We start from the raw sequence: 16,994 nt of genomic DNA on the forward strand, positions 1-16,994 counted from the left end.
AAAACCATTTTACTACCTTTTGTGACTACAGTTTTCCAATCTTCCAAATAAACAAGAAGGACTCTGATAGGTACAGTATGACTAAAGAGTTAGCTTTAACCACCTGACTACTACTGACTGATTTTATGACCTTAAGAAAGCTATACAAACATTCTCCACATCCTACGTTCTTTATATATGAAGGCTGAATGATGCTGCTTGCAGTACAGATTCATTGTGAAAAGTCGATGGCTCCCATGTGACAAGCATAACTCTCACATAAAGAAGTCATGCCACAGATGTTGTACCTATCTCAGCCCTAACACTCTGAGTTTGTGAGGAAAGCTATGTGTAATAAGGTGACCCAGATATTTCCCCCATGATTAGGTTTTCTATCTTTAACTATTAGCTTAAGTAATGGTAAAAATAAATGAATAAATAAATAAATATTTAAAAAAAAAGAGTAACAGGAAACATGCAAAACCACTTTGAACTCTTTAAAAGAAACTCTATTCAATAGTAAATAGTTACTATCACACACATAGGTAATCCAACTTGTAGAATATTACAGTTAGAAAGTGCTTTTACATATAATTCCAAATTATACTATCAGAGAAGCTCTGTGAAATAGGTAGAGATTCTTATTTCCCTTTTACAGATAAGAAAAAGTCTTGGAAAAGCAAAGTGATCACTTATTGTAGGTCACAAATGTATTAAGTGATCTATTCTAAAGTAGAACCTATGTTTTTTACTCAAAAAATACCATTTCTACCTACTAAAACTCCAGAATAAACTTTTATCTCAATTACCCTAAGAAATCATATTGTTAATGAGTTTATTTTAAAGATCAGGACACTTACCCCAAACAGAATTATCTGAGGATGCACAATTGGTCAGTAACAGAGTCAACTAGAACCCAAGTCTCCTAAATTTTCAATCCTATACTTTCTCCTCCATATTAATTCAACCAATTTCACCTTAAATGTATTCATGATTGAATTTTTATAGCATTTGATTTTGTGTAATGTTAATGGCAGGGAGTTCACAGAGTAGCTGACTTAGCTGGGACTGGAAGGATAAGGAGGGATGTAACAGATGAAGGGGGAAAATGATAGGACAAACCCCAGGAAGAAGTTAAAGAATAGAGAACAGAATAGTGTCACGAAGAGATCAGGCTGCCCAGGAGCACCAAGAGGTGCAGCACGGCAGGAGAAGATACTGGAAGTGCACAGCAGAATTGAAAAGAGAAAAGGTGGGCCACAAGCAACGAAGTAAGTGATTGGATATACAATGAGCATCACTCAAGTTGACGCTATAGAGTAACAGTCCTCAAAGTGTGGTCCACAACCACAGGCTCCTCAAGGTACCCAAAACACTTGCAGGCAGTCTGTGGACAACACTTTGAGGAGCATTACCCAGTGTTACACACTCTGTTACTGTCCACAGAGTCAAAACTATTTTTATTACAGTAACCATAAAATGTTACTTTTTTCCACTATGTTGACATGTGCACTGATGGTACAAAAAGCAATGGTGGGTAACACTATTGGTATTTTAGCGGGAATCAAGAAAGTAATACTTAAATGTACTAACAGCCATTGCATTCTTCAACATCATACACTAGCAGAAAAAAAAAATGAGAATTTTTAAAGACAGTTTCCTAAGCAATATTCCTTAAGATTTTTAAAAAATATTAATTTTATTAAATGTTGAAACTTAACATCTTTTTAACGTTGTGCGACAAAATGGAGAGTACCCATAAATCATTGTGCTGCACGCCAAACTATTATAATTGTTTCAAAAACATTACTTGAAAATTACAAGTGTAGTTACATGTAGAGATAGAGTGATTGTCTGACTTACTAGATAGACTGAGCTTAACAGATTTAATAGATAAATTGAACTAGATAGACACTTTCCATGAAAAGCCATTTTCATGCAACACCATAGAAAAACTGTGGTAACTCAGATTTGAATATTTGGGAAAATATTTTTCAAAAGTGAATGAAGAGAACCTGTAACTTTGAGAAACACTACTCTATTTGTTGCCAGTGAAAAAATGTGAACTTCCAAACAAAAATTGGAATCTTAAAATTAATATTAGCCACCATGAGTTTGACAGTTTTCCAACACTCACAGACATTCCAATGAGATCATAGTGATATTAAATAGACGTGATTTTTTGATGTTGTATAATAAAATATGTCAACATTTGGAAAATCTGCCAAACCCAGAGAATCAATATTTTCCAAATGATGTTATAAAATCACGACTAGACAAAAGAACCATTCAAAGTGCAAGACAGACTAGCTGATTTTAATGCAACAGAGGACAAAATGTTCACTGATCTGATTTCAGATTTCACATTGCAACTCTTGTAAGAAACTAGCACTGGTTACATTTTGGCATGACATTAAAGAATAATATTCACAGTTACAAGGGCATTAAAATACTCTTCCCTTTTTCAATTTTATGTCTGCATGAAGTCATAATGTCTTCACGTACTTCAACCAAAACAATACGTCACAACAAACTAAATGCCGAAGCAGATATGAGAATCCTGCTGTCTTCCATTAAACCAGTCATTAAACTGATTTGCTACAGTAAAACAATGCCCCACTTCTCATTTTTTCTTTTTGAAAATGTAGTTAATTTTCATAAAAATAAGTTATTCATGTTAATATCAGTACAGTTATTTTAAGTGATTTAATCTTTTAAATTTCTGCTTCCATTTGCAATAATGTAATGTCAATAGTATAAGTCACATAAACTAAAGCTCTTTGTATCCCTAAACATGCTCCAGGTTGTAGAGGGGACCTTAGACCAACAATTCGAGATCCACTGTTGTAGAGGATGAGCCAAGTAGAGAGGACAGGATCAGGTTCAGAAATCTAGGAAAGTACTGCAATAACAGATTCAAAGTGACATGATTATGACCTGACAGAGACCATAGAAGTAGAGATGAGGAGAAGTAGCTAGATACAAGAATCATTTCTGATCCATAAACAGAATGAGTAATTGATGAGATGATGAAAGTGAAAGGGCATGAAGGATTTGAAGATGCTTTTGTCATTTCTCATAAAAGGCTGGGTGTAGAGATGGGGAATACAGCTGGGAAAGGCAGTTTAGTATGTTCGGTATGTTAATTTTGAGGTCCAGTAAGAAGCTGAAAATAATTACTTGGAAATCAAGAGTGAAGTTACATATAGACGTAAAGATATAGAAGCAATCATAGATACCAATAGATATTACCCAGGGGAAAATTGATAAGCAAGAAGCTAAAAGAACTAAAGATGAATATCTGGAAAACCCAATATGTCAGGAAGGACAGAAAGAAATAGCCAGTGAAGGTGGTTAATCAGCTGTAGTCAGAGAGGTGGCTAAAAGGAGCCAGGAGTGAGTAGTTCAGGAAGCCAAATGTGGGATGGGTGAAATTGGAGATTGTTTCCGTTTACAGAAGAGAGCTAGCCCTTAGTGAGTAGTAACTCAGGACTCAGGTGATTCTCCCACCTCAGCCTCCCAAGCAGCTGAGATTACAGGTGTGCCCACTCCCCACGCTTGGCTAATTTTTTTAATGTTTTGTAGAGATGAGGTCTCACTATGTTGCCCATGCTTGTCCCGAACTCCTGGGTTCAAGTGATCCTCCCACTTTGGCCTCTCGAAGTACTGAGATTACAAGTGTGAGCCATGGCACCCAGTCCAAATCTTTAGTAAAAGTAGAATTGTGTCAGGAGTCAGTCTTAATAGAATGATTAAGTGGTACATATTGTTTCATTTGTTGCAATAATGTTGCATGCCTTTTGTAATTTAAGGAAATTCAAGGTAAGTGAAGAAAAGAACTAGTGAATTAGAGCTCAAAAAGTATAGGCCATTTTATTCTACTAGTTGAAGAAACATGGTAATTAACAAAGGGGAAAACCAAGGTTAATAAAATAGGAATATAAAAACTATATATATTTTTTCCAGGTGGGTGACCCTTTAATAAGTTTGTAAGCACTTAGGAAAAATGAGCCAAAGAAAAGAAGAAACTTTAAAACATAGGAGAGCAGAGTAAGCTAAGAGATATGTCTCAGAAGACAGTGGATGAGATGGTATCCAAACAAACAAACAAAAAAACCATTTTTTTGCAAAATCAAGAGAAAAAGATAAAAGGAAGGATGATGCCTCAGGTAGCTTTAGAATGAAAATCAAGAAAGAATGAGGGGGTTCCCATCCAAGGACCTGTACTGTTTTCCTTTAAAATAAAAGTTAAAATTTTATGGTAACACTGAAAGGAACAAGATAAAAGACAGAAACAATGTGGAGAGAGAAATTTAGAGGCTCTGAGGGGTAAGGAAAAGAATTTGGAACCAAAATGAAGACTTAGCCAAGATTAGATCAAAATAAATCAACCAAGATTCTAGATCACTGAAAACATCTACATTTGTACCATTAAGTCAAAAATATTATAGAGATTCCAGACACACAAAAATAGAGTGGATAGAGAATATTAAAGAATGTTGCAATAAGACCTTTAGATTATTTTGTTAGCCATGCCCATGGTGTCAATGAGAGTTGAACATTGATACAAAGAACACCACACATCCACTCATTAATAGGTAAGCCTTTTCTATTAGGTTATTCTCAGCAATCAGTCCAGGAGCAGTAAACTCCTACTATTGTTTGCTTACATGAGGACTAATAAATATCAAATGTCTCAAAGTATCCAACATATTTAATTAGCAATTTAATAAGTGTTTCACTGTTATTCCAATCAGAGCTCTAGAAATATTATTTCATATTTACATCATTCCTCAGAGGAGCCATTTGTGTGTACATAAATTTGAATAATTGGCTTCATGAATTCTAAGTGTAAATTTCCATAAAATACCCATGGTAAAGGAATTCATTTATAAAGGGACCTTCAGCTCTCTTTACAGAGCAATGATATATCATTTCAGGTAGTAGCATGAGAAAAATATGGGAGACTTTTGCAAATATACTTTTTTTTACTGTATTACAGAAATTATTTGCCTTATTTCAGTAAGTCAAATTCCTTAATCTGTGAAAATTTGGTAGGCTAAGAATGCAGACAATTCACCTTCCTCACACCTTACTCTTCTACTCTGCAGTTCAGTTAAATACCTACGTTTTGATAAATCAACTCTGAAATTAGGTTCCCTTTGGATTTAACTTCTTTAAGAAATAGAATTTTGTGTATTATTTTTCCACTGGTCAGGCTTGACTGGTTAAACATTGGGAAACAAAAAGCACCAACAAAACACTAAAGTAGTTAACCCTGAATATAAAATTACCAAAGCAATCGTAAACAAAACCGTATTGTATCATAAAAGATATGGCTGCCATAAATGAATGAATGAATAAAATTAGGAGATACTGAGATCAAACTTTTCACTATACAAATGAGAAAAGTGAGACTCAGATTAAGTGGCTTATTGAAAGTTATACAACCAATTAGCAAAAGTGCTAAAGGAGACACAGTGGTGTTCTTTCTGCATCTTATTATATAATGCCTTTGTCATCATGATTTAGTAGACATTTTAAAAGTAAATTTTAAATTTAAAAGTAAACTTTAAACAATACATGTTTCACCTCTAAACATCTAAACACAGTCCCAGTGAACCACTGACCCATCAAAAGATTAATTTAGGATTTGTCTATATCATCAACTATCCACTTAATTTCCTTTGAAATAGCAAGCATAAATGGAGCTCTTATGCAAACAATTTGGAAGTAGGGGAGGATATAAAAGTATATATAACCATTTCATCTCAAGTACTTACAATTTAGTTAAAGAGTTAAAACTACACAATAGAGTTCAACTAGAAAATAAAAGACATCATTGTATAAAGAACTAATTCTAACCAAGTGTCAAAACATCCAGTATGCACAGAAAGGATTCTGAGATATCAAGAACAGGGAATTTAATTTCAGTTTTAATCATAGGCCCATGAGATCTTGGGCGCAAAACGAATTTTTAAATACTCGTAACTTCCCATTGATGTTATTTGGATTGTGTCCCTACCCAAGCTATGCTCAGTCACTCCAGCAACAAAGAAGCTCCTAAAGAAAACCATTTTCTCTTTGAACAGTTCTATATCTTCCTTTCATTGAATTTATCTTCCTCTGTTTCTGTCTTTGGTCTTAATTCTGTAACTCGGAGTCAGACAGTGAAAGTCTAGTTCATTTTATACGACAACATCTCAAATAGAAGTTAATTACTCTTCTATTCTTCAGAGAAAATAATGCACATTACAATTAATCGAACAACACAACAGACTTTCACATTCGTGCAAATACCGATCGTGATTCTCCAAACAAACTCACATGTAATTCTAACTCTCATAAATTATGGCAACCAGAATTCAACACAATGCTTCAGGTAATATACTCACCATGAGATTAATACTTTTCTCTTTCTAAACATTGTCTTTCTATCAATATCCAAGATATCAAAGCATTAAGTCACAACACTATTAATTCAGATTAATCATATACTCAGCTAAAACTTATTTTTAATGTTTTATAAAGCAAAGTAATATCTAAGATGTGCTCTGAGGGACTAGTAAATCCTAGATATATTAAGCAAGAAGTTGTCATTCCAAACATAAACATGTCCAAACATACCTAATAGCAAGGGAAGATTAGGAACAAGGGCAGATAAGTCTTCCCAAAATAAGAGAGTAGGCTTGGGTATGGCTGACAACTGTAACCCCAAGACTTTGGGAGGCCAAGGCAGGAGGATCACTTGACGCCAGGAGTTTGAGGTTGCAATGAGTTATGATTACACCACTGGACTCCATCCTGGGCAACAGAGTAAGACCCTGTCTCTAAAAACATACATGCATATATACATATCTACACAAAAAATATAAGAGAGTTGTTTCACATACATTTAGAAACATAAGTTAGGGAGGCCCTTGAAAATCAAGGTAAGAAGTATGTATTGGAGTTCAAGAACCATTCAGTAATAAGATATTGTAAGTTCTTAAACATAAGAATAACAAGATGAAAATACAGGCTGGGCACAGTGGCTCATGACTGTAATCCCAGCACTCTGAGAGGCCGAGGTGGGTGGATCACAAGGTCAGGAGATCAAGACCATCCTGGCTAACACAGTGAAATTCCATCTCTATTAAAAATACAAAAAATTAGCCAGGTGTGGTGGCACACGCCTGTAGTCCCAGCTACTCGGGAGGCTGAGGCAGGAGAATCACTTGAACCAGGGAGACAGAGGTTGCAGTGAGCCGAGATCACGCCATTGATTACTCCAAGCCGAGATTATTCCAACCTGGGTAACAGAGCAAGACTCCATCTCAAAAAAAAAAAAAGATGAAAATACAGACAGCATGTTAAGATGGATAGTAACGATAGAAAGCTAGGGTGAATAACTAGGAAGATATAGTAACATATATATTAAAAATAAAGTTGGCTGGGCGTAGTGGCTCATGCCTGGAATCTCTGTACTTCAGGAGGCCAAGGCAGGAGCATTGCTGGAGCCCATGAGTTGGAGGCTGCAATGAGCTATGATTACAACACCGCACTCCAGCCTGGGTGACAGAATTAGATCCTGTCTCCAAAGAGGAAAATAAAATAATGGTAAGAGCAGATGCAGTGAAAAAATAATTGAACATGGCAGATACAGGCAATCATTTTAAGAGAATGTTAGATTCCATTTACGCTTCATGCCTGGGTAACTGGAATAATAAGGATGCTGATTTCCTTTTGGAAAAAGAAGACCAATTCAATTGGTTGCAAAATAACAGCAAATGCCATTAAAATTGAATTGTTCAATAGGTAATAAGAAAATACATAACTAAACATCAGTGAAAAATTCAATCTAGCTATATAACAGTAATAACAGGCAATTTTCAATAGTATCCATTTTATGGATTATGCATATCCTTTTCCAATCAGCCTTTCATCTTTTGGCCAATGTCTTTGTCTTGAATATTTCCACTAGGAAGTAAGAAACTGGAATTATACTAAAATCTATTTTGTCTATTAACAAATAGAAGATAAAGGAGATAAAAGAGTCAGAATAGGAAGATGGCTAATATAACACCCAGTCAGCATATGGTGGCACTGAATTATCAATGAATAATCAACAGTAATCTACCCTTCTTAGTACATGCAGACTGAAGTACAAAAATGCTATCATTCAATGGTACAATCTCTTTCTGAAGGAGACAAAAAATCTCATAACAGCATCAAACCATTTACATATGCACACATAATTTTTAGTTTATGAAAAAACTAACAGAAAGAAATCACATTTTCTCAATATACACACAGAACGAGAATAAAAACTAAAAGTTATTTATGCAATTATTTTAAAGCTAGAGTGCCAACAGCTTGAAGGAAAGATAATTTAGAAGGTAGGATAATACATACTAACACTACTATAAATAATAGTAGCCCTCAACACTTAAGGACTTATTATTAAGCTTTCCAGATCTAAGATATAAGTATGGACCAAAATGGGAGAAAAGAGGTGATATTTCAAATGCCACTTTCAAACATATTAGTTTCACTTATTGTAAGCTATCAAATGTTTGAAATTCAAACAGTCTTCAACAAAAGATAGAAGTTTCCCTAACAGTGGTGGCAAAAATAAATGTAGTATGTCACAAGGAGTTGTATAGCTTGGCCAAGTTAATTGTTAAAAAGTGCTTATCATGTCTGCTATGAGCAAAAATAGAAATGGCAAACAATATTCAGTTTCATTTTTAGTTGAGGGAGTTCTGGTTTTTAATTACTGTTATTCAATCAAAAAATCTGAAAGTTTATTTTAGTATGTTCTAGTTCCATATATGATGTATCTACAAATATAAAACCATAAAACTAGGCCTTATAAATTATGGCAGGCATTTATTAGATCATTATATTTGTTATCCTGTGATCATAATTTCTTGAAAATTATAGTAGCTTGATATATTTCTTCTTACTATTACAGCTAAGGTCAGAAAAGAGAAAAGTTTTTCTGTGTTTGAAAGAAATGTTTTAAAAAATATTATTCATGAAATGTCAAAACTTAATAATAAGGTTTTTAAATCCTTATTATTAACACACACCAACATATATTTATCTTATGTACTAGAGCTTTCTAAGTGAATTCCCCTAAAATAAAGATATACGTATATAGATAGATCAAGATTAAATTTTTAAAACATAATTCTCTATGGGTCACTTTGCTATTAGATAATGATAAAGCTGTATTCAAATATGATATATTAGAATCACTGAATCTTAAAAATCGCACAAGTTGAAATCAGATTATTTCAGTCTCTGGTCTAACCGCCTGTCTAATGCTCAAACTTTCTCTCAAACATGCCCACCAAGTAATTATCCCACGTGCCTGCGTACCTCCACTTATCATGAACTTCACTACATCCCTTCCCAATCAATTACATCTAGGCAGAACTCTTAGAAAGTTCTTAACTTGGAGTCAAAAATATCCCTCCCTGTAGCTTCTATTCACTAGTACTGGTTTTAATTATTGGTGCCAAGCAACAAAGTCTACTTTCTCATCACCATCACAGTTTTTTAAAACTTTAGAGACAATTTTCAAGTATCTCAGTTCATTCATCTCTTCCTAATATGACATGATTTTAATTACTTCTATTATTATTATTTCTCTCTCCTGAAAATATTTCTGCACTAGCACAGAGCAGAAATCTCTGTAAACCTTGTTTTAAATACTTCCATTAAGTAACATACTTAACATAAAATTAGTAAAATAGTTTTACTACTAAAATAAATAGTTTTTATTTTAATAATTTTATATTAAGAATGTTAATTTTAAGAATGTCTTTCTTAAAATACTAAATTGTATGTATGTGTGTGTGTGTGTGTGTGTATATATATGTGAAACACTATTCATTTGCCTGATGATTCTTACGTAATATTTTTCCCAAATGTGCTCTGCCAAGCTATGTTTTTCCTCATCCTATACTTACCCAAGTGGCTTCTAGACCAAAGTGCAATTTATTCTTCGACAGGGTTAGACCAATCTCATTTAGCCCTTCAAGATCATATTGGATCCTAATTCTGTCTCACATATTCACTACATGTCTGAATATCACATAACCTCAGTTTGGATTTTTTTCTCTGTATAGTTTTATTTCAGTCATTGACAAATAATTGATTATGATGAGGCCAAAACTGAACCAGGTAACATAATCCAGGATGAAGATACTCCACTAATTACCTAGCTGCTAACTCACCTAGTTATCCTTAAATTGAGACCTTATATCTAAATTTTCCATAGGGATCATATCAGTCAATTTCAGGTAACTTAACAAAATCCAGATATAATGACTTAATAAGAGATAGTCAAAGATCTTTAGGTTTTTATTCACTTCATTAAATAAATTTGTATTATATGTATATTTTGCACCAGGAGCTATGTCACTCTCTGGTGATGAAGTTAATCAAGACACTGCTCTCAAGGAGCTTACAATCTAGTGGGGAAAGCCAACAATTACAATAATTATCATACTGTATCATAAACGTGAGTGGCAACTGGGGAACTGTGGGGGCACAGAACATGATTATCTAAATCTCATTGTCAGGATTAGGAAAGGTTTCCCAAAGAAGACAATAGGGTTTGAGTCTGAGTTAAGTTTGAGGTCATTATGGAACAATCAGATTAAAATGTTGGATATATGAGTGTGGTGCTCTTCAGAGAGGTAAGGGCTGTATGTACAGACATAGAAATCAACAGTAAGTGGCAGTTATAGCCATGAATTTGGATGAGACCCACTGACACAGGTTAACTAAAAAGAAGAAAAGCATTGGCATTTCAGGGAAAGGGAAGAACACTTGCAGAGATGTGAAAGAGCACGGGTGTATGAGAGTTGATGTGTGTGAGGCTTAGGCAGGGGCAGGGGTCGGGATGGGGAAGATACTGCTGGAGGTATCAGAGGCCAGTTCATCAGAAACCTTGTGCGTGGAGCCAAAAAATGTCCACCTTATCTAGAACACTGTGGTGTCCCTTAAAGTGCTCTCAATATTGACACGACCTGACTAGACTCAGGACACTATTGGGAAAATACCCAGTGTGGTACATGAATTGATGGAGGAAGGTAAGAAGCAGGAAGGCTGAAAAGGGGTCAATGAAGAGGGTGGGAAAGAGTAGCTAAAGCAATGTCCCACATGGGAATGAAAATGTAAGATGTATTCCAGAGATAGTAATTGATGAATTCTGGTGACTACTGAATTTGAGAAGCTAAGGTAGAAAGGGATGGTCTAAGGTGATCCCTAGGATTGTAGTATGAATGAAAAGGTGGAAATGGTGTGATCTGGTGAGAAGAGGAGTTCACCACTCTATACAGTGATTATTCATTGTATTATCCACATGATTCTGAGTTCAGGTTTTATCATTCCAAGCTAAATTTGAGTTTCATAATGGGATGGTCAAGTTGAAACGGTGGATGTATGAGTGTGGCACTCTTTAGAGAGATCTGAGCTGTACATAAAGACTCAGGAGGATGGTAACTACAACCATGGATTTCTACAAAATCACTCGGCTAGAATGAAAAGTCAGAGGAAAGACCAAGAGATTAAAGGTAATGTCAAATGTAAGCTGTAAAATAAGAAGGTAACTGTCCAAGGACTTATCTAAAATATTTTTATGAATTTAAAGTTTATTTCTTATTTGTTAATACATATTAAATTTCTAAAGTTTTTGGAAGCAAATTTATCAGATACTTTGTCAATCTGGTACTAGTAATTCACTTACATATCAAAAAAACAACAGGTTAGAGAAAAGAAACAGCAAAGAGTCCAAGAAAAGTTTATGATCTGACTCAAGCTCAGCATCAATATTAAATCCTAGAATATCAAGGAACTCAAGTCCTTATTTCTCCTACATTTTAAAACATGTTTCTTCTTTTTACACTCTTGGGGGGAAACGTAGTAACAGTAAAACTGGAAGATTTCACTCTAGATTGCTGCACATGAACTGCTTATGTCTGTGCACCCACATTGCTTCATCCACTCTACACACACACAAAAAAACAAAAGTGTAAACAAATGAAAACATCACTGGGCAAGAATTTCACCATCCCGAGGAGTATTAGGGTAGTCTGTACTTGATTTCTGGGTTTTGTAATTTTAAATATTTCTCTTAGTCAAGATGTTTAATAAACAAGCAACTTACACAGGCTAAACAAACTGGATCATTCTCTAAGATACACACAATTTGCATATTATTTCATGGCTCATTATTATAGCTCAAATTCTTAATCAAGACTTCTGAAAGAAATTTGATATGATAGATCCAATCATGGTCAGGGTCAACCCTAGTCTTCTGAAGTTCTTAATTCAGTGATAATCAAATCAGAATTCTTAACAAAACGTGCAAATGAAAAATACACAACTCTAGCTCTCCAAGGTACATCCACCTTTTAACAAGCCAGACTTCTGGCAGCATCACATCACAACTGTTAATAAAGCTTGATCTAGTCTCATAATTATTAAAAATAAAACCTATAATGTAAAAATTCAAAGATAAAATTTCTCAATTGTATCTCAACATATCTAAATTACTCAACATATCTAAAATGCTGAGATATGGGCTTAACAGGAATATGTTGGGTCTTCCACTTGAAGACGTCATATTCATAAGGAGAACTCTTACTGTTGTACTCTTTACTAAATTTCACTTTGAAAATCTGTCTTAAATAACTATACACACCATAAGCATATACGGTCTACACATAAAGCTATTTAATAATGTAGTTGTGAAAAGAGAATGTCCTCTAAAATACTCTCATAATATATATGGTAGTTATAAGATTTGCTGTTGCCATCTTCAGAATAATTTGATTATGACATTTGATGTAGGACGGGGGGGTGGGTGTACTGGCAGAACAAGAGCCTTATCAGCTTCCTCATACAGAGAAACCCAAGATGGCTTGATTCCATACATAGAATTACGGTGACTATACGACACAGACAACAGTTTGTGTTAATGTGCCAACATTCATCAAAGAAAAAGTAATAGAAAGAATATCTAAAACATGAAGAAGTGTCCTTTTGCTTGGGAAGACTAAGGCTTGACAATGTCTGGTTCCCTAAAATACTAATCTCCAGCTTGTGGCACAAAAACTGTAACAGTGAAGAGTTGAGATGATTGTAGATTGTGGTTATTCCTGAACCTGCCTCCATTGTTCCCAGTTGATACCCAGCTAGGCAGATGGCCAAGGAGGGAAACACAAACATAATTCAGGGCCATTGTGTCACATATACCCAGAAATTTGGCCCTGACATCAGATTGTGCTGCAGCACTAGAATAAGCAGGACTATTAAGGGTGAACATCAGGAACTATCCCTTCAAATGGAGCTTAATTTAATGCTAGACATTATGTGAATCATGATACTGTCTCCAGAATTTTACTCTCACAAATTCATACAAACACCTATTACAAAATACCAATTCTAGTGTCCTTTCTTTACAAAATATACTTCCTAAAATGTACCTTATCTCTTATGGAACATCTGTAAAACCATAATAATCTCTTTTTAAATAATAATGATGCTGGAATAAAATGTTATCTATGATCAACATTACGTGTGATAAATATTATTTGAAGATGACCTGTAATAGAAAGTTAACTTTTGTTCCAAATCACTGCATATATTGCATTATTACCTAAAAGCACATTATATTTTGAGAAAGTTGTTTACTTATATACTGTACAATTGCTCTATTTTACTTTCATTGACCAGTCATGTTAATCTTTCCTATTAAAAAAAATACTTGGCCAGGTGTGCTGACCCCTGCCTGTAATCCCAGCACTTTAGGAGGCCAAGGCGTGCAGATCACCTGGGGTCAGGAGTTCAACACCAGCTGGGTCAACATGGCAAAACCCCGTCTCTACTAAAAAATACAAAAATTTTCTGGGCATGGTGGTAGGAGTCTGTAATCCCAGCTACTTGGGAGGCTGAGGCAGGAGAATTGCTTGAACCTGGGAGGTGGAGGTTGCAGTGAGCAGATATTGTGCCACTGCACTCCAGCCTGGGTGACAGAACAAGACTTCATCTAAAAAAAAAAAAAAAAAAGACTCCACACCACAAAACTGTCTTTTGTAGTGGATGTGTTGGATTTAGAATTTGTGTTTTCAAGCAATTTCAAATTTAATGACCTGCTTTCTGCAAAATATCCTAATTTCCTAATATAACTTATTTACAATTACTAAAATTGATCTATCATATGAATCTCCTTTTGCCTTGCATACATATAAACTGACCTTAAGTTCACAGTTATCTATCTGACTTTTAAATAAAATATTGTTAAATATTTTAGGGTTTTTTTTTAATAAAAATTTTTGAACTGGTATTTGCCCAAAACACAGTATATCAGTATCCAATTAAAGCTGCACAGCACATTTAGTATAAGAAAAAAAGTGACTTTTTCTACTTTTGCAAACAATGTATAAAAATTATATAAACCCATGGCATGATAAAAAAAAAAAGAAAGAAAACTATAAAACCACCTTGAACACTGGGAATTAATCCTCACATTCTAAACCTGTCTTCACCCTATCATTTTCTGTCTCTGCAACAGATGGATATCTATTGTGATACGAAAAGTTCTGTTGATGTGTGTCTTCATAAATCACCTTACTTTTACAAAACACGCAATAACATTTCTCCATATAAGAATATAAGACATGAAGAACATACGATGGGCACAGATATTGCTTCTTTTTCCCCTTCCCTTTCTTTGAAGACTTTTCCTTAGAATAGGCTTCTTCCACCCACAAGGAAATTAAAATTAAAAAGGCAGTTGTCAATAAAAACTTCATCTTGAAAACTTAAATTTCAGAAGATCGATCTACAAGAGAGAACAAGAAAATGTTTACACTTACGAAGCAAACGATAACTATATGACTCTCCCTTTAAGAAATATAATCATTACTACCCAAAGGGCAAGTACATTTGTACATCAAATCCTCATTGCTCAGTCCTGCGTGGTAATATTTCACAACATATTTAGTATTTTTCATGTAGTATTGTAAAGTCTCTTTTATATAGCAATAAAAGTCAATTTAAATAATGGCACATAGAAAACAAGACCACCAATGAGATATTATAGGTTACTGTATAAAATTTCTGATTCTACAGCTACACAAAATTATAAATTGATATTGAATTGCACAGTATATCAAAAATATGTTTAGAAAGATACCTGGAAGTATGCTTTAACATAGCGTTAAAATTATTATCTTGGGCTAGTACACTGGAAGTATCTTTTTCTTTTTAAATTTTTATTTTGTTTGAAGTTCCTACGTATAGTTTTTCAAAAACAATGTATTTTAAAGAAAAAGACAATTCTAAGTATTAAAAACCTGACAAATAAAAGAAAAAATTAATATCAAAGAGTTTCACATTCAAAATTCATTGCTTTATTACTTAAACACATTAAATTGGCAAGCTACCTTTTTGACCCAAAAAGGTGCCTCTTAAGTTAGCTTTAAAGCTTTCCTACTTATTTGCTACTAACATTTACCATCAGAAAGATTACTTCAGAAATTCTAGGTAACATTATATGAAATAAAACAAGTGTTGTTACATTTTTTCAAATTATCGTCCTAGCTATATTTTGATAATATTTTTTATGCTCAAATCAGAATTATATCCTTGCCAGAGTCTGATGAATAAAAAATAATTAAGCCTCTACTGACACTAGAAAAGTTCAACTTCTTCTGCATCCTTCATTTCCAAACTATAAATTGTTTCTCTTCCATTGTTTTCTGCAGAGTAAAAGATCTGTCATATTCTTCAACGCTAACTTAATTCCCATCTCACCCTCATAAATTTGCTTCTCCTTATGGCATGTTTTTCATCTTTTTTTCCCTCAGGATTCTTCCCCCCATATTTATCTTTAACACACACTTGAGGCAAGCCAGAGGGGCTTCTCCCTGGGTACTTTAAATTGAAGACAACAGGGGGGCTCATCAGACCAACAGCAACAACACAAGGTTCTCCTCTGGCAACTTTACAGAATTGGACGCTCCCTTCCCCCATCTGACAGCGGCACCTGCCTCCAGACACCTTTGCCCACAGCAGCAGGTACTTCTCCCACTTTCACATCCTTGCCTCCCAAAAACGGAGGGCCGGGCCCTCCTAACGGTTCGAAGGGGGCGACAGAGAAATTCAACACTCTGCTCTGTCCTCACCCCCAATCTTTTCAAGGGGGACAGCTGCATAGACTGGAGGATCGTCATAAACAAAACAACGCAAGGAGCCCTCCTGGCCAACCTTGCGTTCCCTAATTACCCCCGGCCCTCTGCATTCCTCCACCACGAGCGTCTCCGCGGACGCCACCGCAGCGGGGACCTGGCTGCCGCGGCCAGGCGCCCCGCTCCCCTCTCCCGCGCAGGGCAGCGCGCCTCCTCCCCTGCACGCCGCAGTGCTCCTCGCGCTCCGCCGCCCCGGGCTTGACCCGCTCTTTCTGCAGAGGCGTCTATTCCCGTCCCCAGACCACCGTCGCCGCCCCACCCTGCGTCCCCTCCTCCTAAGTGGAGCTCCTGGCACTTACCCGGAGGCTCCCCTGCCCACAACCGCCGGGCGAGATCGTGGAGGCTCCGGGCCGAGGTGGCAGTGGCTGCTGGGGGTGCAGCGGGCGCCGAGCGGGGGCAGCTGCGTCCCAGCCGCCCGCGCCACCGCCGAGCTCGGCTGACGCGCCTGCTCGGGCCGCGGAGCCTGCGCCGTGGCGCGCCGCGGTCGGGGCCGCTGCGGGGACAGCGCGGGCCGCGCGGGAACCTGGCGACCGCCGGCGTGGGAGGGAAGAGGTGTCCCGACAGAGCAACGTCACGGCATCGTCCCCTTCAGGCATTGGAGGGGTTACGGAGCAGAAATGTGCCCCCCTCACTCCTTAGGGGACTGAAGGAGTTAGGGACGAAGGGCGGGAATGATAGTGTCGGTACAAAAAGAAAAAAACCTTTCAAGGAGCTGGGATTGATTAAGGTCAGCTTTTGACCACTAGCAACAAACAACAACAGAAC

At 36.1% G+C, this 16,994-nt stretch overlaps 1 protein-coding gene across 2 annotated transcripts in view; it reads right to left on the minus strand.

Moving 5' to 3' along the window:
- GLRB (glycine receptor beta) overlaps window positions 1-16,768 on the minus strand; it is a 91,695-nt gene extending 74,927 nt beyond the window's left edge. For both annotated transcript variants that reach the window (XM_023226412.2, XM_023226409.2), the window contains exons 1-2: window positions 16,529-16,768; window positions 14,671-14,821 (exon numbers count right to left, since the gene is read on the minus strand). In XM_023226412.2, coding sequence (XP_023082180.1) covers window positions 14,671-14,792 — 122 coding nt within the window. In that variant the 5' untranslated portion in view covers window positions 14,793-14,821; window positions 16,529-16,768. The remainder of the gene's footprint in view (window positions 1-14,670; window positions 14,822-16,528) is intronic.
- Window positions 16,769-16,994: the final 226 nt, after the last annotated feature.

The sequence above is a fragment of the Piliocolobus tephrosceles genome, chromosome 3 (genome assembly GCF_002776525.5).
Source record: "Piliocolobus tephrosceles isolate RC106 chromosome 3, ASM277652v3, whole genome shotgun sequence".
In the NCBI taxonomy this organism is placed as follows: domain Eukaryota; kingdom Metazoa; phylum Chordata; class Mammalia; order Primates; family Cercopithecidae; genus Piliocolobus; species Piliocolobus tephrosceles.